General features: G+C 31.9%; 1 protein-coding gene across 4 annotated transcripts in view; it reads left to right on the top strand.

Annotated features, from left to right (window-relative positions):
• LOC145254845 (E3 ubiquitin-protein ligase MARCHF6-like) overlaps positions 1 to 24,160 on the top strand; it is a 114,946-nt gene that overhangs the window by 60,184 nt on the left and 30,602 nt on the right. For all 4 annotated transcript variants that reach the window (XM_080113682.1, XM_080113684.1, XM_080113683.1 and 1 more), the window contains 10 exons: positions 604 to 676; positions 2,562 to 2,715; positions 4,518 to 4,731; positions 7,961 to 8,022; positions 9,635 to 9,667; positions 14,288 to 14,339; positions 15,603 to 15,661; positions 18,712 to 18,756; positions 22,032 to 22,141; positions 23,226 to 23,340. In XM_080113682.1, coding sequence (XP_079969808.1) covers positions 604 to 676; positions 2,562 to 2,715; positions 4,518 to 4,731; positions 7,961 to 8,022; positions 9,635 to 9,667; positions 14,288 to 14,339; positions 15,603 to 15,661; positions 18,712 to 18,756; positions 22,032 to 22,141; positions 23,226 to 23,340 — 917 coding nt within the window. The remainder of the gene's footprint in view (positions 1 to 603; positions 677 to 2,561; positions 2,716 to 4,517; positions 4,732 to 7,960; positions 8,023 to 9,634; positions 9,668 to 14,287; positions 14,340 to 15,602; positions 15,662 to 18,711; positions 18,757 to 22,031; positions 22,142 to 23,225; positions 23,341 to 24,160) is intronic.

The raw sequence follows: 24,160 nt of genomic DNA, 5'->3' as shown, positions 1-24,160 counted from the left end.
CATTCAGTTTTGAAAGACAAAGGATACCCTTGTCAGGGCAGCTGCATATAATTGTGGCAAGGGTTGTGCAATTCCCAACCACACCTCTCCTGAATCGGCACTGCTTGAGTCCAGTGGCAAGGAGAAGTCCAGGATGACTGGAAACAATACCGAGATAATCGGAGAGCACATACAGCATCTGGAAGCTCCAAATGGTCACCCATCTGATACTGGCCAGGCTCATCGTTGCTTAACTTTGGTTATCTGATGGGAACCGGTGTGTGAAATGTGATTAAGCCGTTGCAAATTACATTAAAATAAAATATATATAAGCACATGCACACATACTTTACATGCAGATTAGCAAACCGTTGCAAACTTAGCAATTAATAAAATCCAAAAAGGGTATATCTTTATCTGTTTATTTCTCTGAACAAAAAAGGAGAAAAGCGAACACTAATTGTAAAATGGAAAATCCTCAGAGCTTCTGTTTAATTTCATATCAATGTTTTTTTTTGTTTTTTTTTATTTCCTTTTTAAAACAAAATCAAATATCATTCTTGCTTTTTCAGTTAATCTTTAAAAAAAAATTTTTTTTTTTTTTTTTTTTTTTTTTTTTTTCAGGTCGAATTTATAGATGTTTGTTTACGGGCTCTGTGAGTTCATTATTAACCCTTCCCCTGGATATGTTATCAACGTATGTAATATTTTTTCTTTCTGTATATAAGTAATATACATTTGCTTTTGTTCATTAAACAGAAGTCTTAACTGTTAACTACATTTAATCTCTATATTAATAAAATTGTGACATTTTCTCACCTGTCCATATATGTATGTGTTTTTACCTCTGATTTAAAAAAAAAAAAAAAAACCAAAAAAAACACGGTTTATTGAAATCAAAAATGCAATAATGTACTAAAATTAAAAATTCTTATTTTAAGAAAAATTATTTAATTACAAAATTAAATCCAGTAGATTGCATTTTGGTTACAATAAGTTGGCCATTTTAATCCTTTGTTAATAATTGTTGAAAAAAATATTACTTTAACTCTTCAGAATTTAAAAGATGTTTGGAAGCATTTAAATTGTCATTTGGAAAATCATTTCTGACTTCTGGAGTTCAACTTTCTGCAACCTTTTTTTTTTGTTGTTGTTTTTTTGTTTTTTTTATAAATGATTTACCATTTATCAAGACTAAATGCCACTCAATAATAAAACTTAATGAAATAGATGGATTGTTTGAATGATGAAGAATATTATGAGCGGATTGAAAATAGAATGAACAATATTTTATTACTTATGAGGACAGTCTATAAGTATTTGTGGATATTAGATTTGGAGACTAACATGTAGGCTGCAAAGAAACAGTCTTATGGTGATGTGCTTCACAGATGGGAAGTTCTTGGGAATAAACTCTGCTCATGGAAATTCAGTTAGATGGAAAGCAAATGAAGTAAGAAAGGAAAGTTCTTTGCAATGATCAATTAGTTATTGCTTACAAAGTCCAGCATCTTCTGTAGAAATAAGAACTCCTCATTGCACACACACTCTTATAGAATAGTTGGGTTAGCAGGATCAATTGGCTGGTTAAAGCCAAGATAAACATGGGAAGAAGTCATAAAGATGGATTTTAGTTAGAGGGATGAATTAAGACTTGTTAGTGCGTAAGTCATTAAATCATTATTTAAAGTATCAGTTTTAATATTAATTTTACATGCTGACATGTTGTTGGACAGATCTTCCTTGCAGGAATAATTATTTTCATAAAGATACTGAAGTGAATTACACTTTTATAATGTAAAAAAACATTCTGTGAGGATGAAATATGACTATGAAACAAAGCTAGCTTTATTGAGTGTTATTCTATTTATGAGGTGAAGCTGAATTTACAATTGCTACTCTGATCCTGGCATTCTTTGACCATTGCCACTCTTAAGTTTAATGAAAAGCATATATTTTATCATCCTTAAGTAAATTTGGCGGTTATCCAGAACCCTCACCCCCACCCCCACGAAAAACAAAAATAAAGAAAAATCTGTATGATGTACATACTTGTGGAAAGAAAATATTAAACATTAAAAAAAAATCATGTAAATTGATTCAGTAGTTTTATTTTATAAAGAAAATCATTTTGTAATGAATTTGAATTTTTCCATTGCCCCTTTTCCCTCATGTTAAGAACGGCTTTCTAAAATCTTGCAAGTTTGAATTGGAGTTATCTCTCTTATTCCTTCAATCTGTTTTCAAAATGGCATTGTGACATCGTTTGTCATTTAACCTTAAAATTTGTCTTTATTATTTTAAAATAAAACTAAATCAATTTACGTGACTTTTGGTGTACAATATTTTCGTTTTGTTGTGGGTGTGTACACTGCAGACATTAAAAAAAAATTTGTTTTTCATTGGGGGGAAGGGGGCAGTTTTTTTTTTTTTTTTTTTTTTTTTTTTTTTTTTTTTTTTTTACCAAGCACTGAATTCCAGTGTTTGTTAATTTTAAAAATAATTTTTTGATCAAATGTGGTAGAATTTCGTTATTATAACTTAATTTGTTTTCTTGCTCTTCTTCCTTGTGCATTTTTCAGAGAAAATATATTGTCCGATTGTTTCCAAGGCTGTTTTGTTGTTACTTGTACACTGTGTGCTTTCATCAGTTTGGTGTGGTTACGAGAACAGATTTTACACGGTGGTGGACCAGATTGGTTGGAACATGAAGATGAAGCAAATAACCAGGGACGGGTAAGTTTTTGCGAGATAAAAAAACGATATATCATAGGAAAGGTGAATAAGAAAATATGTATAAATTTAGGTCTTCATCATATTCAGTTTAGCGTGTGTATTATGGATGTATGTGTTGTATGTATACGTACAAGTCATGTATGCCTTGGAAGTTTTTCGACCTTTCGTTTCCCAAATGTTTTCAAGCTAGTGCCCCCTTGGCTTCTAGAATGAAGTGCTAGAGCCCTCTACCTCATAAACATCCCTTTTTGCATTACTGCAGCTCCCCTCCCCCCCTGATATCAAAGCACTACCTCTAGGAGGGCAGTACCGTCCACTTTGGGAAACATTGCCTTAGATGGTGGGAGAAAGGGTGAATAATATAATGTGGAAGAAGGTGGATGCTATAAATAATAAAGAGTCTTTTATGACATCACAAGTTTCAAGAATGTTTTGTTTGAAAGCAGCAGCGGCGATAACTGCTGGCTGCTGCTGATCTGTTTGCTACTATATCTCTGTATAAGTCTGTTTGTTTAAAAATGAGGTGTTATTCTAAACCTTATGCCTAGGATTCAAGAGTAATAACATTCCAGTGTCGATTTTGAAAATCTGGGTTGATATGTATGTTTGAATTTCAATGTTTTCATGAATATTTAGAACTAGCAGGTTGCCCGGTGTTGCCCAGTCATAAAATACACTTTTAATGCAGATTTTGTATTTATTAATATAGAGTCAATTCTGTATTAATTATTATGTAACGTGGCCGTTACATTTTAACTGTTGTTACACCTCGAACCTCTCGGACCCACACACAGTCTGGCACGACTGCAAAGGATCAAGCAAATAAAGAAGCAAGGAAATAAAAGTCCGACTCAGCATTTTCTTTAAGTGCAAATGAAATGCATTTATTTGTGCTTTTTCCAAAACAATGCATTCCAAAGTCTTTTTGCATGCACATGCTTTTTAAGCGTTTGTTGTGGCCACATCACACTGGTGCTAGCCAGGACGTTCTCGCCTTTGTATTTACATGTCCATCTTCCCCAGCTCGCAACTTCCTTTTCCCCTCGACCATGTGGAGCATTTTTCTCTCCTTCTCTTCTGATGGAAGCTTGCGCACACTTGCTAATTTACATACATGCTTTAACGGCTGCTAATATTTTTGCAAGCCAGCTATTCTTTGGCTGCTGCTGTTGATTTTCTTGCATGCGCTCTGTTACAATGATATTGTACCAAATATATAGTAATGGCTACCCTGGTATAAAATGTGTAAATATATTTTAATGTATGCAGATTTCATATTAATTATTATAGAGCCAATATTCTATTGATTGTTATATTGTGCTCAATATATAGTTGTGATTTCAAAAGTAAAAAAAAAAAAAAAAATTACCTGGGTGCCATCTGCTAGAATTGAAACCTAAATATGTAGCTCTCCAGCTTTATTTGTTACCATCTGAGGCACCGACAGATAGATATCAAGACTCTAAAAATAAAAACATTAATGTATAAATAAATGTGTATGCATAGAAAAGCACTTATGCCTGCCAATTCCCATTTTATCAAATTTGACCCCTTTAGCAGTTATTTTTACCAACTAAAACCATATCGAATTTGTTCCCTAGATCCAAATTCCTTATATATAAAGTTTTAAGTCTGTAGACCAAAAATTGACAGTAGTTTAGTAGACCATTCTCCATGCAAAAACAGACAAGTTCACTTTTATATATAGATTTCTAACAGTTTTACAATAGTGTGTGTGTATATATATATATATATATATAAACAAATACTTATTCAATTTATGTTGGTTAAATATTTTTCAGAATTTTTTTGATGGAGGTGTCATGATGAATAACCTGATGGGCATGGCACCATTAGGTCGAGGAGCTGCAGGGAATGCTAACGCCGAAGCCAATGGAGGTGCAGCTGCAGCCGCTGCTGGTGAAGGTGGCAATCTGAATGAAGAAGGTGGTGCAGGGGCCCCAGAAGTTGAAGTATTTGATGTTGCTGCAATGGGGGCCAACAATGGTGCACAAGGTGAGACACATCATTTGATATGCAAGATTCAGTTATGTTATTTTTGTTAAAGGAAGTTGAGTTTTGCCTATGTGGATGGGTGTGTAATTGGTAAATGGATGTCATTGCTAGATTATGAAATCAGCTATGCTGAGTTCAAATCAATTGGATCTATTTATGGTCATTTATAGTTCTATTGAGAAAGGTAAAGAACCAAAGTTTTATCCCCAACAAATTCCAAATTAAAAGTAATAAGGCTAGGTGCTCGTCTGAGCTCCAATCCTTGGTCCCCCCTCGCCGATCTTTTACGAAAAAAACCCGTCTAGCTGAAACCACTGTAAAAAATTTTCCCCACTCTTTATCTGTGCCAAAACCAAAACGTAGATTCCATGAACAAAGCTTTTCTTAGAAGTGCACGCCTGTGGAACTCTGTTCCGTCTGCCTGTTTCCCACCTGACTACAACCTGGATGTCTTCAAGTCCAACATAAGCAAATTCCTGATGAACTGCCCCCTTGAGTAGACACTTTATCAAATCTCAACACTAACGTACTGTACACGTAATAACCCTAATCCCTGAGTGGCTTCTGGGCCTTGATAAATGGTGACTACCTTGTAAAAAAACAAAACAAAAACTATGCAAGTCTGAAATTGATCTTTTCTAATTGATTGAAAAATAGTTGTCTGGCAAGCAACCATACCTTTTTTTTTTATTTGTATATTTTGATAAAATTTTTAGCTTAATTTGACATTCTTCTAGTCAAGTCTTCCTAGTCAAAACTGCTTATACCACAACTGCAAATCTATACATGTTTCTAAAACAGTCATTCATATCTAGGAATGCTCATGTCCATTATGAGTGTAAAAATGTTTTAATTTTTTAATTTGTGATACAAGGAAAGTAACTCTATTATTCATTTTCTTGTTTCTTTCAAACTTTACATAGTAAAACTAAAATAGGTGGAGTAACTTTATTTTTTGTAATAACTTTTCATAATGTTAAACTTGCAAGTTGATAATTTCTCACCACTTGTATAAGATTTTTATGTTAGAAATGTTTGCACTGTCTTTTACGTAGGCATACACTTTTCACATGTTTTCACCAGTGAGATAAAGAAACAAATTAATAAGTCTTTTTCTATACGTGCATGGTTGCTGGTCTTGCATTCTTTTGATCGTTGCTTTTCCATGCATGGGGCCCCGTGATACGCTCGTGGTTGTTGACGTCTGGCCTCTTCTGTTTAACTAGATACACAACTATTTGTTTATGTAAATACAATGGAGACTTGCTTTCGAAGATTTTATTTAGAGAGAGGTTGTTCATGTGAGGAGAGCCCAATATCTAGTTCTGATTACTTCTTTTTCTAACTTAGTCTTAAGTTGGCAATACATGGGTAGAATCTTATTGCAACACTCACTTAGATTCTTTGTACATGTTACAACGTATATCACCTGCCTGTCTTTTCCCGACTGACTAGAAACTCTGCTCTGTCTCCCAAATGTGATATCATTTGACCTCTTCATTTTTAGCACATTTTGTCTAGGGAGCTTACCTTTGATCCCCACCCCCCCTATCATTTCAATTATACCAGCTGCAGCTGGGTTTACTTATGTTTGCTGCCTGAATATCCTGACATGTACTTGTGTAACCCTTGCTGAAATTCATACTAGTTAACATAATCTCTACTTACTGGCCAATATATAACATTGTATTTATGTAAAAAAGATTTTTCTATTGTGATGTGATAACAGCATTTAATCATGCTTGTACATATCTTGAGTAGGTATATATCTTACTAAAAATGTCATGCTAATTGAATAATATCCATTTCACAGATAATTTTCCTTTTGATACATCTAATAGTAAATATTATCCATTTAATCAAAGGAAGAAGTATAACAGAATATTAACAGATTCAACAACTTACAAATTAAATGGTAAAGTAGAAGTTGATGGATATGTTATAATTAAAGTCTGAGGTGCAAAGCATTTTTGTTTATATCCCTGTCATCGCCAATGTTATCTATAAATGAAAATGTATGTATGTATGTATGTATGTTCGCTTTTTGTGTATGTCTGTAAAAGGCTTTTTTCGCTGGACATCTAAATGATAATATCTAAGAGTTACGAATGGGGATCGCGTGTGTATTTAATTTGCCTGACTTTCACACGCTATTTTTTCCAGAATTTTAGATTGTTGAGTGTATCTTTCGCTTTTCAGTATAAAAAAGTGAAACTGGATTCGAATCGGCAGTCCCTGGTGGTCTCTGGAAAGCGATTGTAAATGTTTGGTCAATGTCAGCTTTTTTAGCGTCATATCAAACAATTGCTTTAATCTGGACACTCCCCTAATAAACGGGGAGCTGGTTTTCCCCAAAGTTGAGTAAAAACAAACGGAGTTATTGACCTCATTAAAAACTGTCCCGCAGAAGATGTTAACTGCTGACTAACTATTGTTTACGCCATCATAATGCTCGCAGAAAATGTTAACTCCATGATTTCCACTTCACCTCATTAAGTCATTAGGTGCGGGCACCTGTCAATTCTCTTCCTACTTAAATAAATTCAAACGTCTTTCAGTAACTCTTTCTTACTGGCCGATTGGTTAACGTGTCATGTTTTTTTCACATTTTATTTTCCAACTTCACCTCATGACTTCGGGTTCGATCCTACCTACATACCAAAACTCCCCCCCCCCCCCCCCGTGTTTCCCACCCGGGCAACGCCGGGTACCCCTCTGGTCTATAATATAAATCTCACCTGTCTGTTTTAAATGTATGTCTGCTTAAAACTTTCGACGCTATCGTTTTGAAGCTCAACCCTTCGGACAATAAATATAAAAAAATTAGCCAAAAACATTTCTTTCACCCTCAACTGGGCAATTTTCTACAGGGAGGGGTTGCTTCTTTTCACTGATATTTTCAAAAGTCATCTCCCTCTTTTCGATTGTCTAGCCTTAATTTAAACCTACGTGATAAGCACAACAGCAAACACGTTAGGTTTGTTTTTTCACATTCTTTTCCTCCTTCGTGGTACAGGTTTAAGCCTACCTGCCTACTACCACTTTTTTTTTTTTTTTTGCCCAAGACACACCTCCAAACACCTGGACAACGTCGGGTACCCAAGCTAGTTTATTCTAAGGCAAACAATTATTTTTATCTTAATTTATTTCTTACACTTTCATTATCTACATTATGTAGATATTTGATATAAAAACTGAAAATGTGATTTGATTGTTTCCTACTTTTCAGATGACAACAATTGGAATCCGATAGAATGGGACAGAGCTGCTGAAGAACTAACCTGGGAAAGGGTAGGAATTATTCTTTATCTGCCCCCTCTTCCCCTCCCCCAAATAAAACTAAAACTGTTGACTAGTGTTATATACCTTGGATAACACTGAAATTAAATAGTAATGGCGAGCTGCTGGATGATTGAAGTCTGTAATGCGAGACATTTTTGCTAATATCTCCAACTATCATGGTCGACATAGTTTATTCTCAAGGCAGATAATTCTTCCTTCTTTAAGAAATGAAATAACTCAATATTTTTATTTTAGTCAGCGTTTAAAGTGTTTCTTTAGATGTGCGATTGTCTGCTTTTTGCATCTGTTTCGATGTAAGCAGGTTTTAATCAGGTGAGCGAAACAATCTTTTTTTTCTTTCTTTAACAAGAAACATTTTTTCTTTCCTGTTTCTATGTTTCTTTTGTTACATTTAATAATAAGCGTTGATTATTTCATAACAACTCAGAAAATGAACAAAGAATAAAGTATAACCATCAACAAATTTTGACAACTTACAGATTAAATGGCAATGTATAAGCTGCTGGGTGCATTATAATTAAAATCTAATGTGAAGTACTTTTGTTTATATCCCAAACTGTCATGACTGACATCATCTATCCTTTATCTACCAAGGAGAATTATTAATTGTTAATTAATATTGTTATATACGCTGGATAAAACTTTTTCCATGACAATTTGTTGCCGGACAGTTGGTTCTTTATTTTGGGTTTTATATACATTAGACACAGTGAAGAAAAGTGAATGAAACTCTTGTTTTGCTCTAAGTGATCATATCTGTATACGTTGTCGACTCTGCTCCCAGTTGTGAACTGCTCTGCCTTTTCTAATCAATAGAACATTCCTACTGTTGACTAACAGAATAGTCTACTAGGTATATGCGCGTAAGTCTACTAGGTATATGGAAGTAAAACTTGGCCATTGAGGCTCGATGTATTTTGTCTAACAGATACAATGCCTTATATAAGGTATCAATTTATTTCTTCTCTATCTAGCTATGGGTAAAATAATGATAGACCAGACTTTCAAGCTTTGGTAGAGAAATTTTTTCAACAAGCATGCTTCAGTTTCCACGTAGAGAAAGGATGTTATAAATTTACACATGAGGGGATATGTTAATGGATTTTATTAACCTTTTTAAGGTTAATTTATCAAGGAAAGTTTTTATTAGACACGTGTATGCAGTATCATTATGTATAGAAGTGAAACCTGGCCAATGAGGGTTGAGGATATGTGTTGCATGGAGAGACATGATATGATGGATGTGTAATGTGAGGCTTAAAGATAGGCTTACATTTGATGATCCTGGATAAAGATTAAATCTGAACGATATAAGGAGATGTATATAGAACAGGAGACTTTGTTGGTTTGGTCACATTGAAAAATAGACGAGTTCTTGTGTTAGATGTAAAAAAAGTTAAGGTAGCCAAATAAAATATGGGATGAAGTGAAAAGAATGGATTTGTGAGAAAGAATAAAGACCTGGGCAGAGATAGATTACGTTGGAAATCAATTTCTTAAAGTCATCTAACACATACTAGCATTTAAAACAGGCATTAAACTAAATACTATGATGAACACTGGGTATTCACGCTAGTTTATATTTATTTTATATTTTCAGTTACTTGGCCTGGATGGATCATTGGTTTTTTTGGTAAGTCAACTTGTTTATTAAAATTCACTTATTCTTTCTAGTATGAATTATAATCATTTGTAAATTAGCTAAATCTCTGGAAATTCCATGATGAATTTGAAAGAATAAATATATTGCATTAACACATAACTATTGCTTATCTTGTAAAAAAGATTATTAAATATAACAGTAAACTTGAAACTGATATTTCTGTGATGTTTTTTAATGTTTGTGAATGCTATCGTGTGTCATCACCTGGAATATCGTTCTTATTGTAGCTGGAATCGGCTTGGGACAAATTGATCATGACTTACGGTCACCATAGAAATATGGATTTATCGACCCAAACAAACACTTGTTTGGTAACTTTGTGTTGACTCCTTAAGTTCCATCAATGATGTGGACAGTTGGTTTTTATATATATATATATATATAAACCAACTGTCCACATATATATAAGCAAACTATAATATACAGTATTTCATGGTAAACAACTGATGATCTCTGAAAACTTAGGACTATTGTGAGTTTGAGAAAGCATGTTGATTCAGCGATTGCAAAAAATTAAATGACTTATTGACAAAATAATTTTTACAACAAAAGACTAAAAATTAAATAATTTTTTTTATAGTTTTCAAAGTTTTAAAAAAACTTCCAAGAATATATATATACTAAATTTTTAACCCATTAAAAACTGACAAAAGTTATAGCCTGTTGACTTAGAATGAGAGCTTTATGCCCAACTTCAAGAGTAAATGTGGTATTGTGGTGATTAATCCTTATTAATCCCCAACTGTGCATCAAACAGATAACATACTTAGTTTGCTGCACCGTATCATAAGAAAGGTCCATAGAAAATTTCGGCCAGATCGTCCCAGTAGTTTCACAGAAAGAACAGAGAGACAAACAAACTGAAAGAAATATAATATAGATTCATCAACATTTTCAACATGATTGAGTTGAAGAAATAACATCATCCAAGTACTATATTTGAAACGCACCTTATATACCAGCAACATGTTTTCAAATATTGTACTTGAATATTATTTCTAGATTGGGAGTGGAGGTTATACTATTGAAACTCAGCGGATCTTATTTTTAAAAACCAAAACATTGATCCACTATTTTTTAATTTGAAATAGCGAAAATTAAGTAAAAACAAGGGAGGGAAGTCAGTTTATCATATGGAATTGGTCATAATTAGGGCTATGACAAGTGAATATTCTTTTTATTATTTTGACTCTTGAGTATTTATCAGTTAATATCTTATGTTTTTAGATAGTGATGTGGTTCTCAATTGATTAACTCTCGGATATATGCTCGAGAGTCAACAGAATGATAAGAATATTCTTTTGTCACAGCCCTAGTCATAACAGATTAAACTGATAAAACTACATTATTCCATAAATTTATTTTCCTTGTAATTTTTCTACTCATGTAAACATGACACATATTCAGTGTTTTTGCATAAAATTCATTTTTTTGATATCCAATTATAATGCTCAAACACACTTTTTCTTTCCAAAAGATTGTTTAATTTTTAGGTTTTATGTGTCAGATAAAATGGTTGGCCAATTACTTTTCTTGATTAGTTTGTAGCAAAAATAATTCTCTTCACAAATGCCTTTTCCAGAATTTTTATCAGGGATCAGTTTGTATTGAACTAAAAGCCTGCGTAGTAAATTACCCCCTCCTCATACCGTCTCTACTATCTAAAAATTAGAGGGCAAGTTTTCTAAAATTATTTCTAATAAACTGAGGATTTTGTATCCAATTGGTGTAGTAACCTGAAAATTTAAAAATAAATTAAATAAACAATTTTAGAAGGATGGCGATGAAGTCAACTCTATCTGTATTGTATTGCATTTAAACTTGCATAACACAGACTGAATTTATCATAAAAAATTTGAAAAAAAATTCTATAAAAAAAAAAATTTACAATATAAAAATTTATTCTTGATTGATAATAATTCTGAAGATTAAGAGAAAAATTGTAAGTTGTACAGCAGCAGCTGATTCAAGAACGTTATGTCATATGGCCATAGACATTACACTGGGTATTATCATATGAACATACATCTTGAGATACAGAAACATGATGTTTTGACTTGTGGGGAAAGTTGACTGACCAAGAAAAACTTCTAGCTGTGCAATTAGACAAGACTGCACAGTTAAATTTGAACGGTGAGAACTGGAAAGTTACTTTGCAAAATATCAAATGTTTGAAGGCAGAAACGACATTAAATGAATATAAGTGTAATTAAATTTTAGGGGATGGGTATTTTGTTGTATAGATCAGCTTTCTTTAAACCAAAAGTTTATTTTCATTATATCTAAAAACTTTAATGTAGCCACATAGATCTTTGCAAAACATAAACGATGATGCCAAATTATGACCATTCAATGTTCTTTGGAAATTAGAAAATTTGTTGTATTGTGTATTTTGGATTCAGAAATCATTTACCATAGTGTATAAGTAAACATACAGACCTCAAATAATGAATGGAAAATCTTTACAAATTTAATGCTATCTTGTCGAAGGATGTCGGCACCTCCTTGCAAGAACTACAAAAACAGTGTCATCATCTCTCCTAACCGGGATTTATGTATGCAACTGGAGATCGCTTGTGAATTTTATATTCCCTTGAAACTTTCTCCTTCGACAGAAGTCGGTTCAATCCACTTAGGGTGAATGTCGTTGGCATCTTGTGTTAAATGAAAATTAATCAAAATGAAAGTAATTATTATAAGATCAAACAGCTTAAGATTGGGCAAAATCCCATTACTCCTTTGAAAAGGTGTACGAAAATGACATAGAAGCACAAATTTAACTATTTGTATAAGATTCGTTTCAATAGCAAATACATTGAATCTTAACATAATTTGTAACACCTTAATGCATTATGCTTAAATGTTTAGTTTTTGTCTAGAATTCTCCCATATTAAAAAAAAAAAAAAAATCTGTATGATGTACATACCCGTGACAAAACATATTCCAAAAATTATGTAAATAAGAAAATCAAATTTTATGAGTAACAGAAGAGTGGATTTCTTATCTGCCATTTTGGAAAACAATCTAAAAAAAGGGAAATAACTCAATAATTCAAATTTGCAAAATTTGTTGTAATGCCTACGAATTCCTATTAATTGCTTAAAAATGATTTTTAAAAAATCTACTTGATCAGTTTGGGTAATTTTTGGAATATGATACTTTTGTTTTGTCATAGGTATGTACATCATTCAGAGTTTGATTTTTTTTTTTTTTTTCTTTTTTAAACAAAATTCTGATTTGGACAATGTAAAAATAGGCCGAAAACACAATTTGATTATGGGGGGAAAAAACATTTCCTCACAAAATTTTTCAATTTGACTTTTCTTTTTGTGCATGATAACTTGAAACCATATAATAAGCCAACCATACTGACAAGTAGTGCTTTTTCTTTAAGACTAGCACGGCTACCCGACATTGCCAAGAGCAATAGTGTAACATATTTCTGTTAAAATTTCCATCTTTTTCTACCCCCTCTCTCTTTCCAACCACGTCTTTGTCTTCAGCCCAGCAGACTTCAACTGGACACACACACACACACACACACACAAACTTTCCTTTATATAATAATAGATTCCTCAAATAATGAATCAACATTTTCTTTCCAAATAACATTGAAAACCCGACCACCATCCCCCTACCTGTGAAGTAACCTAGCCCAATTCTAGATATTATTCATCCAGGGCAACACCAATCAAGAAAATACCAAAATTTGTGAGTGTTTGTTTTGTAGTTTTTGATTTTTAGCTGATCGAATGCCTACAAGACATTGTCCTTGGGTATCTAAGGTCTCTCTGTACAGGGGATTGTCCGATCAAACTGGCATGAGGATACTTTCCTTACAAATAAACCCTGACTAAATATTCAAAATTACATAGTGTTTGCGGCACAAATAAGGTCTCCTCAGTATGGATAACCCACAAAGGATGGTGTACCTTCAAGTGATTTTACCTCAAGTAACATGAAGCTGGATAATCTACTAGACTAGATGAATTGGAGTCCAGCATATTTAAAGGGGCAGTATGAGTAAAATTATGTTCTCAACTTCTTTAATAACTCAGTGGTTAAGATATAAAGGGTAACTATAATGAAATATTCAAATTTTCATGTATCTCATATAGAGATCAAGTGTTAGCCCCCAGAAAGGTGCTCCTTGATTTTTGAGATCTTCAACTGAAGTAAAATGAAACGGACAACTGTCCTTTATATAATAGAAAATAGAACTATTAATCTGAATATTTAGAATATGAATAGTAATATTATATCATAGTCATACACAATATTGTATGTCAAATTTGAACAGAAAAACATTTTTTTAACGTAAAAAATTAACCTCTTAAGAAAATGGTAACCTAATTTGAAAAAAAAAAAAAAATGAAACAAAAACACACAAGAAAGAATTGTAGATTTATAAAAAGAAAGGTTAAATTTTGTTTGCATTTAAATTTTATCAAAATAACTCTGCAAATAAACTAGATATTGCAAGTTGCAATTGAAGAGAATTTCACTAGATTTGTTTTCATACTTAAACTATACTGATTTTGTGATAGTGTTAAAAAAGTTTTTTATTTTTTTTCCATTTCTTTCTTTAGGAACATGTTTTCTGGGTTGTCTCTTTAAATACACTTTTCATCCTGGTATTTGGTAAGTATTTATTTTATTATACTCGTTACTTTTCTGTCAATAGAATCATAAAATTACATGTGTATTTTTTATATCTACATGACTCTGAGAATTACCCATTTAATTATTGAACTTTATTATATTTAATTGAATATTTATTAAACTCGTAAATGCTATATAGTAGGGTTCTCCAAAGTTTTTGAACAGGAAGGGGAGGGTCATATTGCTGACATTTTAGAGCTACGTCGGCCAAAATAATAATTAAAAAAAAAAAAAAAAATGATCTGGACATGTTTTATACTGTTTTACCTATTAGCTTTTGTTTTTAGTGAAACAGGTTCTCCAGAACATTTTTCTTTTAATCATTTTCTGAACAAAAACTACCACTCAATTTTCACACATTTTCATTTAAAAAATTCTTTTTCTTGAATATTTTTACGTTTTACAAAAGAGCTCCGTCGGCCGGATTAAAGACCTTGGTGGGCCGTATCTGGTTGTGGTTTGGAGACCCTTTCTATAGAGTAAAGAAACATTTTTACGTAGATTACTTGTCATAAATACATATTCATACTACTGTATTATATAACATTGCATCAAATGTAAAGGGAGCAAATTCACCAAAGATTCAGACTTTTTTATTAGCATTACAATTACAATTGTTTTGGTTCACCATCAAGATGTCTAAAATGTTCCAATAAATTCTCTGAGGCCTCATCAATGATCCATAAAAAAAGATGCTCTGCATAGGGATTTTCTGATGCTTATATAATTTTATATATAAATACATGTGTATTGAGCTTATGAAAGCTCTACATGTGTATTAAGCACTTTTGAAATGATATAGCGTTTTAGTTTAATACATTTGAACTTTATTTATTGCGGACTATTATCCTCATATTTTTAGTTGCTGTTTCACAATGTTTCGGCCTACTATTCCTCTGGCCTTCATCAGGTGGTAGCCGTGATGGGATAGGAACTCCAAATATCCTAACTGCATTCTCAGCAATTACTGCCTTCCATAGTTGTTGTCGTCTCACCAAGTTGTTCGAAACATCATGAAACAACTAAAAAAAGATAATAGTCCACAATAAAAAAATTAATAATACTCATCTCAATAATGAATTCCAATTAAATAATATATATGCATTTGAACTTAATTGTTACTGTTACTAGTCTTCTATACAGTTAGTCTACAATGGTCCTAATATTTGTCTAATTGACATGTGGAAATGTTTATATTTTCCAGTGTAAATTGTTAAAATTTCAATTTTTTTTTTTTTTTAGCATTTTGTCCTTATCACATTGGCCATTTCACACTGGTTGGGCTTAAGATTGATGATTTGGTGAGTTTCTTTTAAACACATTTATTGCTTTTTACATGAATTTTGGTGTACAGTATTTTTTTTTTTCACATTGTGGGTTACATACATAAATTTTTTTTGTTTTTTGTGGGTTGGGATAGTTATGGACTAGCACTAAAAAGATGTCTTTCTCTGAGAAATTAAATTTTTTATCCAAGAATATTTGGTGCTGTTCTATAATTACACTCATATGAAATAAACCTGTATGTAATACTTCTGATGGGAAAAGATACTGTTCACCAAAAGTTACAAAAATTAGTCCAATAGTTTTGTTTTTATTTGCAAAATTCTACTTTAGTCTGTAACTGGAACCTTGCCACCATTATTGTTTATTGTTATAAATTTTGTCACTGCTTAACTCCGCTCGATTTACCTTTCCATATATAAAGATTTAAATTAGTGTTAAACCAGGAAAAATTCTAATAGTAATAAGTAAATTTTTTTTTTTTGTTAATCATTAAACATCTACTGGATAATTTTCCGTAAATTTTGGTGTACGCTAATATTTTTTGGTGCTGTGCATAATAAATGGATATTAAAAAAAAATCATTTTAAGTAAAAACAGTATCACGCAATTGACATGTCAAAATTAGAAAAAATTCCAAAAATTAACAAAAATGATTGAATAGAAAAATAATTGCAAGAAAAAATAAAATTTATTGAATAATGCAGTTTTATGTTGCTTTTATTGAAGCCAATTCCATATGGCCAACTGACTTATCTCCCTTGTTTTAACTGTTACTATTTTAAATCAGAAAATGGATTGAGACTATACAATAAAAATGTTTTTTTTGTAAAAATTATTCTAGCAGATCTACTTGGTTACTTTTTGGAATCGTTCCTACTTTCGATATGAAACGTCAGTACATAGTGTTTTTACCTAAATGTGTATTTTTAAAAATCTAATTATAATGCATAAGTACTAAAAGAATAGAAATTATTTCATAAAATTATCCTGCTGATTTATAAGTATAATATTTCATATGGATGTAACTATGGAAGTGCATTAAACATTTTTAAAAATGAAAATTATCTGTAACTACGAGTATACTAATCTTTTTGATTTATTAAGATCCAAATATGACTGAGTTTGGAAAATAGTTACATTTTTCTAACACAATGATTTTGAAAAAAAAAATACAATTTCTAATAAGCTAGATTAGATAAATATTAAAAAAATATTAAAGTTAGCATTGCTTGTTTATTTATTGAACCAAAGAGTAAAAGAAAATCAGTTTATCCAGAATTTACCCCATATTACAAACAAAAATAAAAAAAATCTGATGTACATACCCGTAGTAAAACAAAACTATCATATTCCAAAAATCACATAAATTGATCAAGTAGTTTTATTTTTAATAAGAAAATCAAACTTTATGAATAACTATAGAGCTTCTGTTTAGTCTGTCATTTTGAAAACAAACAAACAAAAAAGGTATGGGGGAGATAACTCAACAATTCAAACTTAGGAGATTTATGTTGTAATGTCTATGAATTCCCATTAATTGCTTAAAAATGATTTTCTTCATAAAACTTTAACTAGATCAATTTACATAATTTTTGGAATATAATTTTCATTTTCTTAGGTCATGAGACAGATTTTTTTTTTTAAATATAAGAATTCTGACAAGAACCAAAACTCATTATGCAAATTAAATATCACCACCTCTATTGTAAATATTAACATCACTATAGATATGAATGAGAATTATATATTTATAAAATATCTTGTAGATGCTCTATGGTCAGCCATCAGTGATGAATTGATTTCAATATAGGTTTCATGGTTTTACCATGACCAACATAAATATAGATCCAGACCTTTTCACTGCAAAAATGATATGTCTGAACTCCTAGGAAGCAAGATCTGTCGAACAGCCAAACTGTTGATAATAAAACTTTTAGCTACTACTAATATGATTACATTTGTGATGGTCTAATTTTTTTCTTTTTGCAAAAGTTTATCTTTTCTCAAATTCTATAAATTATTTCATAAATATAATTTTAAAAAGTGCATTTAAATTTTTTATTTCACTCAATTTTAAAACCAAGACTTTTGTGTTAAAACAAGCTCTAGAGTATTGAGCGGCTATATATTAAATGACGCAAGGAAGTTTAATAAAAACACGGAATGAGATCTCAAGCAAAATGGAGGAACCAAGATATAAGCTCCGTTTTCTTTTCAGTAAAGCTTATTTACACCAAATAAATGTCACATAAATTATTTAGTGAAATAAGTTTTGACGTTGCTCCTAAACGTTTTATTTACTAAAACCATGTTTTTAAAAAGAAGTAATAATGCTTATGCAGAGAAGATATCCTGCTATTTTTGATAGTATTTTTAAGTTAAATTCAAGTTTAACGATATCTTTTGTTTATTAAATTACTACACTTTGATCTTGGCCAAAAGGCCAATGTAGCTCTTTAGTTAAAACTGCAAAAGTATTTATTTAAGCTTGCAGGGATGCCCAGCGTAGCCCGGTCGTAAAGTACGTTTAAATATATTTTAATTCTTGCAAATTTTGCACATATTATAGAGTTAATATTCTATCGATTTTTATATATTATAAAGTTGCGATTTCAAAAAAAAAAAAAAAAAATCCATATGACTTGAATTAAAACCAAAACTTATGAAGAATTCTTGATTTATAAAAAAAAGTACATTACTGGAGTGCCATCAGCTATAATCGAAACTGAAACCAAAACTTATGAAGAAGTTTTAGTAAAATTATTTATTACAAGAATTAAAAGCTCATAACAATTAAAACAAGTCGCTCTGATGTAAGCGTGACACACAAAATAAATAACACACATGCTATTCATATTAATATATAGATAATATAACATTAGTTTTTCTAAATTTTCAAATTAAACTTGTGTAGGTAATGTTTTCAAAGATGTGACCCAGTTTCTTGATTAGTGTTTGTTATGATCTTAGTTTGAATCTTTTTTTTTTTTTTTAAATCAATCTAATGTAATTAATTCCCACTATTGCCTCTACATTCATCCAATATTTGTTTTGTGTTTTTTAGGTGACTACAGCTGTTGTTCAAGACTCTGAAAAACAAAAGCCTCAGGTTTTGCCTTTTTTTCTTGTTTCTTTACTCAATTCCATATTTTTCATATTTTTCACTTCTCCATCTTTTTAAAATATTTAACTTTCACTCACTTTAAACAAGGCATCTTGCCACTGAAATGTAAAGAGCTACTTTAAATTAGGGGCCACATTTACAGGGGCATCCTAAGTGTGGGTTGTGCAGTGAAATTTTTGTTCACATTACATTTTAAATTTCTTCATGTTGGTACCGTCAGGAAAACCAGAAGCAGGAAGGAAATTCCAAAAGTTAGCAGTTCAAAGAAAGACCATTTTGTAATCTTTGCCTTCTACAATGAATGAGTGGACTTTTTATGGGTATCAGATTGGTCGGGTGTATTTACGTCGATAATGCACCAGTGCAGCAAGTTCGTTGAAGTACAAGCTCTTAAATTATTTGTAAAATATGCACAGGGATGCATTCATTGCAATGATTGGACTAAGGATGAATTTTCATAATGTGGGACCTATTCGATAAGACTTTTTGTTGGACCTCGTCTAAGAGGGAGAAACTAGTGGTTGATACTTTAACCTAGATGTTGCAACAATACAGCATCTATAGGAGAACGGTAGCTTTGTAGAACTATAGAATACTAATAAGTCTAAGAAGTTTGTAGCATGGTAGATGTAGGCTATCTTGTTTGCTGCAGCTTTAGCAATGTCTTGTATGTATTTGTTTTGATTTATGTTACCATGTGAATATTAGGCTGAGGAGTTTGGATGATGGAGTCTCAGGTAGTTATGAAGTGTTTTGTTACTTATGCGCTTATGTTACCGTGCTAAAATATTTAGAAAGCCATTCTTAATATGGGGAGAGGAGGATGTTTTGTAACTCTTCTGTACTTTCATCTCCACCACCCTGCTTCCGTTCAGTCTTGAAAGACAAAGGATACCCCCTGTAGCGGCAGTTGCACATGTAATTGTGAGGCAAGGGTTGAATCCAGTGGCAAGAAGTTCAGGACAACTGGAAACAATGCTGAGGTAAGCGGAGAACACATACAGCACCTGGATGTCCCAAATGGTCACCCATTTAGTACTGACCAGGTTCAATGTTGCTTAACTTCGGTGATCCAGCGGGAACCGGTATGTCAACGTGATTATACCGTATTATATTATTTTTCAGCTAACAATTTAATAAAAAAAGATATTGTGAAATTTCAATTTAACTTGAACATACTATTTAAAAAAAGCATGGTAACATAAGTGCATAAGCACCGATGTTTCTTATGGTGGTTAAAGCAAAGGAGCTTTGTCTTAGTAGCATTAACTGTTACCATACATTTATGTTCACATTCCACTACTGGCTGAAAATCATTTTCTAATTTTTCCAGTTATTGCCTGGAATGTGTATGTTCATTTTCCCTTCATGTTTAAAATAGAACGTAATGTCATCAGCAAATATACCCATCTCCGATATAATTGTATTAGGGAGGTTGTTTATGAAAATCAGGAATAAGTTGAAGGATTTATCCCTGTTGCACACATACTTTAATGTCGTGTTTAGATTTTCAACCATCAAGGATAACTTGAACCTTTTGTCTAAGATTGTATTAAGTATTTATACAGTAATACCATATGAATTAATTTTCCTAAGAAGACCTGTATGCCAAATTTATCAAAGGTTTGGAATACATCAATGCTTCCACCTTAGTTTCACCTGCCTGTTCCAGTTTATGGTATATACGTTCTTAGATGACTGTTAAGATATCTGCAATAGAGTGGGTTTACTTAAGTCCATACTGTTTGTCAGAACAAAGTTTCACATTAATGAGGTTGAGTATCACTAAATTGATTGATGATTCAAAGATTTTAGCGAACAGAGGGAGACTGATGGAGTGATAATTTTGCTGATTTATTCTTTTATCAGAATTGTCAAACACTGGTACCATAGATGCAATTTTCCAGCTGTAAAAGAAGCAAGATTTGGCAAGGCACTTGTAGAGTTTAGAGAGGACAGGAGCCAGCTCAGCCAAGCATTTATTTATTACGATAACAGAAAAGATAATTTTTTTTTTTTTTTTTGATATCCCTGACTTGGGAAAGGAGGATGATCATAATGATTGTGACTTCAGTCTGAAGTGAAAAATTTAGTAAGGAATAATTTGTGAGATCAAAGGTGAAATTCAAAGTGAACCACTATGCAAGCAGTTCAGCCTTATCAGTTTCTGTGCAGGTGACCTCATAATTGTCATATGGCAAGACGTTGCAAGCTTGGCCCTGCTCTATCGCTATTTTCATGGCAAGTGTTCAACTGAGGTCCAATCTGTGGTCTGCATCACCAATCTTTCACAAAAAACATTCGTCTAGCCAAAATCACTATCAATAAATTTCCTCACTCTCTATCATTGCCCAAACCTAAACACGGATCCCATGAACAGGGGTTCTTCCCTAGAACTGCCCACCTGTGGAACTCTGTTCCACTGTTCTACTTTCTAGCTGACTACAATATCATTATCTTCAAGTCCAACGTAAACAAGTTCTTGTTGAGCTGTCCTCGTGAATGATTTGATTATACCAAATTACTTCTACACATGATTATTACGCAACTATCCCAATGACTACAATACACATATTAACCCTTATCCTCAAGTGGCCTCTGAGCCTTGATATGTGGGGACCCTTTCTGTAAAAAAAAAAAGAGAAATAGTTGAGTTTCCATTATTCATCATACTATTATAAATCGGGAGTTCCTAATTTCTGAGTCAATGTTTTTTCTGGTCATCTTGGTACCCCTACATTTAACTGTCGCTATTGCGCTCTTACAATGAATTCTATTTTTATTTAGCAGTTGAATCGGTTGAATGTTCGCTGCCTATGTGCAAATTGTTTTGTGAAGACATATGCTTCTAAGCTTGCTTTGATCAATAATTTTTTTTTTACTTAATCTTAATTTTTAACTTTTAAAAATTAAAATTTTCCTTATTTTATTTGTTTCTCTACATATTTATTTTTTTAATATAATTTTCATTTTTATTATTTAAGCTCTACAAATATTTATGAAAATTAAATATTTTTAACTATGGATGGTCCTAACAACCTACATTCTATCTAGTTCTTTTGGATATTAATGTTTAGCTGACTTTAAAGTGCAGAAAACTTCAGAAACCTGGCACAATTTAATTATATAATGGCTACAATTGTAAAGTCTTTTCTTGGAACAATTTCTTACTTCTTCCAATGCAAAAAAAAAAAAAATATGTACACAAGTTATTAAAAAAAAAAGAAAAGAAGCTAACACATTTTTTCCTTTTTTTGTAGGTGGGCGCTTCCCATTTTGAGGGTTTACTGACAGCTCTCACTGGCTACATTGTGTTTGCCCTTGGTCTTGTGTCATTATACCTGTTCTGTGCGTTGATACGAATAAAAAGGTACTTTATTGCTCCGTATTTACAAAATTTGTAAATATATTTGTAATACAGGGTGTCCGTAAAGTTACTATACAGTCTTACAAGTTACTATACAGACACCCTGTAATATATTAACAGTACAGTAAGATATTGTATTAAAATATTTATTTGTAACAAAAGAAATAAAAAGAAATAACACCTTTATGTTTATAAAAATCTCAGAAAATACACATGTTACATCCGAAAAGACTGTAACAATCAAGGCAAACAATTTCTATGACAATAAGACTGTATAGTAACTTTACGGACACCCTGTATATCTAAAATTAAGTACAGATAAAAAAAAGTATCGTTTGCAAATTCTTATATATATATATATATATATATATTAAGTAATGTGATTTATAATTTAAAAATTTTAAAAAAATTTTTTAAATTTAAAAATCAAATTTTAATTAAATTAAAAATCAGTTTCATAAGAAGGAACAAGAACAAAGTCAATTATCTGTACGATCGTTTCGGAAATCCGTGCTTTTTATTTGTGGTATACATGAAGTCACGTAGAACAATTATACATAGTTTTTTTGGTAAGCACGGTCTCCTCATCAGCAAATTTAGGAGGATTTCTATTAAATTGAAAAGACACCAAAAAAATAAATTATATATATATATATATATATATATATATATATATATATATATATATATATGAGAGAGAGAGAGAGAGAGATTTATTTTAAAATTTTACAGGTCAGAAAAACATTGGTACTGTCAGTTTCAAATCCAATATAAGGGGACCAGTTTATGGTAGAAGCCTCTGTTTATATCCAATATTTTTTTACCATAAACTGGTGCTCCTTATATCAGATTTGAAATCAATGGTACTGATATTTTTTCTGATTTGTAAGATTTAAAAGTAAATATTATGCTCTTATATTGATTTTACTTTTGACAATGGCAACATAACTACTGTGAAATATAAAGAGTAAGCAAAATTATTATATTGGATCGCAAATATTGATGTATCATTGTCACTTCAATAATGCCGATTGTTGTACTGTTGTCTTTTTGGCATAATTTTACTATGGCTTTTTATTCTTTTCAGGTTTCGAAGATTGATAGGTCTTTGTTACGTTGTCGTTAAAGTAAAGCTACTTGTTGTTGTGGAGATTGGTGTTTTCCCACTTGTTTGTGGTTGGTGGCTTGACGTTTGCTCTTTGGTAAGTATTTAGAGTTAATTTTATGTTTAACGAAATATTGATTTATAAATTATAAGTACTGTAATCCTTTTTATACACGTTCATACAATATTTTACTCTCACCTCTGACCTGATATGGAAGACTTGCATCAAATCTGTTGGCAAGATCACTAGAAAAAAATGGTTGTCATTCTATCGCTCCAGAAGGTATGTCATTGCTTATGCAATGCTCTACCTAATAAGAGCCAAATACATCCAAAATGGAGTACTGTTGCCAGAACCAGTTTTGAAGCTGAATGGGTGATGCTCTTTTCTCCTCCCTGCAACCTCGTTCTTACAGAAGAAATTTTGCAAACCTGTTTCTTTTCTGATAGTCAATCTATGTCTCCTCCTCTGCCAAACTTTCACAGAAAGCATTCGTCTAGCTACAATCACTACCAAAAATTTTCCCTACTCGCCATTTTCGAGATTTTTTTTTGGTCGCCGCGTCTTTGTTTCGCTTTTCAGTATAAAAAAGCAAAACTGAATCGGTATCGGCAGTTCCCCGGCATCCAGAAAGCGATGGACCTTTGGTCAATGTCGGTTTTCGCAGTCATATCAGACAATTGCTTTCATTTGGATACACTCCCCTAATAAAGGGGGAGCTGGTTCTCCCCAACACGTTGGGGAAACATCAGCCAAAGTTGGGTAAACAAACCCAAGAAAACTGCCCCGCAGTAAAAGTTAACTCTGCTACTTCTATTTGACCTTATTAAGCGCGGGTACCTGTCAATTCTGTTTTTAATACTTAAATAAAATCAAACGTGTTTGAATTACTCTTTCTTGCTGGCCCAGCGGGTAA

The sequence above is a fragment of the Euprymna scolopes genome, chromosome 30, assembly GCF_053919585.1.
Source record: "Euprymna scolopes isolate OS-2025 chromosome 30, ASM5391958v1, whole genome shotgun sequence".
NCBI classification, from domain to species: Eukaryota; Metazoa; Mollusca; class Cephalopoda; order Sepiida; family Sepiolidae; genus Euprymna; species Euprymna scolopes.
Note: the sequence above shows the minus strand (reverse complement) of the source record. Positions and strands in the feature narration are given on the sequence as shown.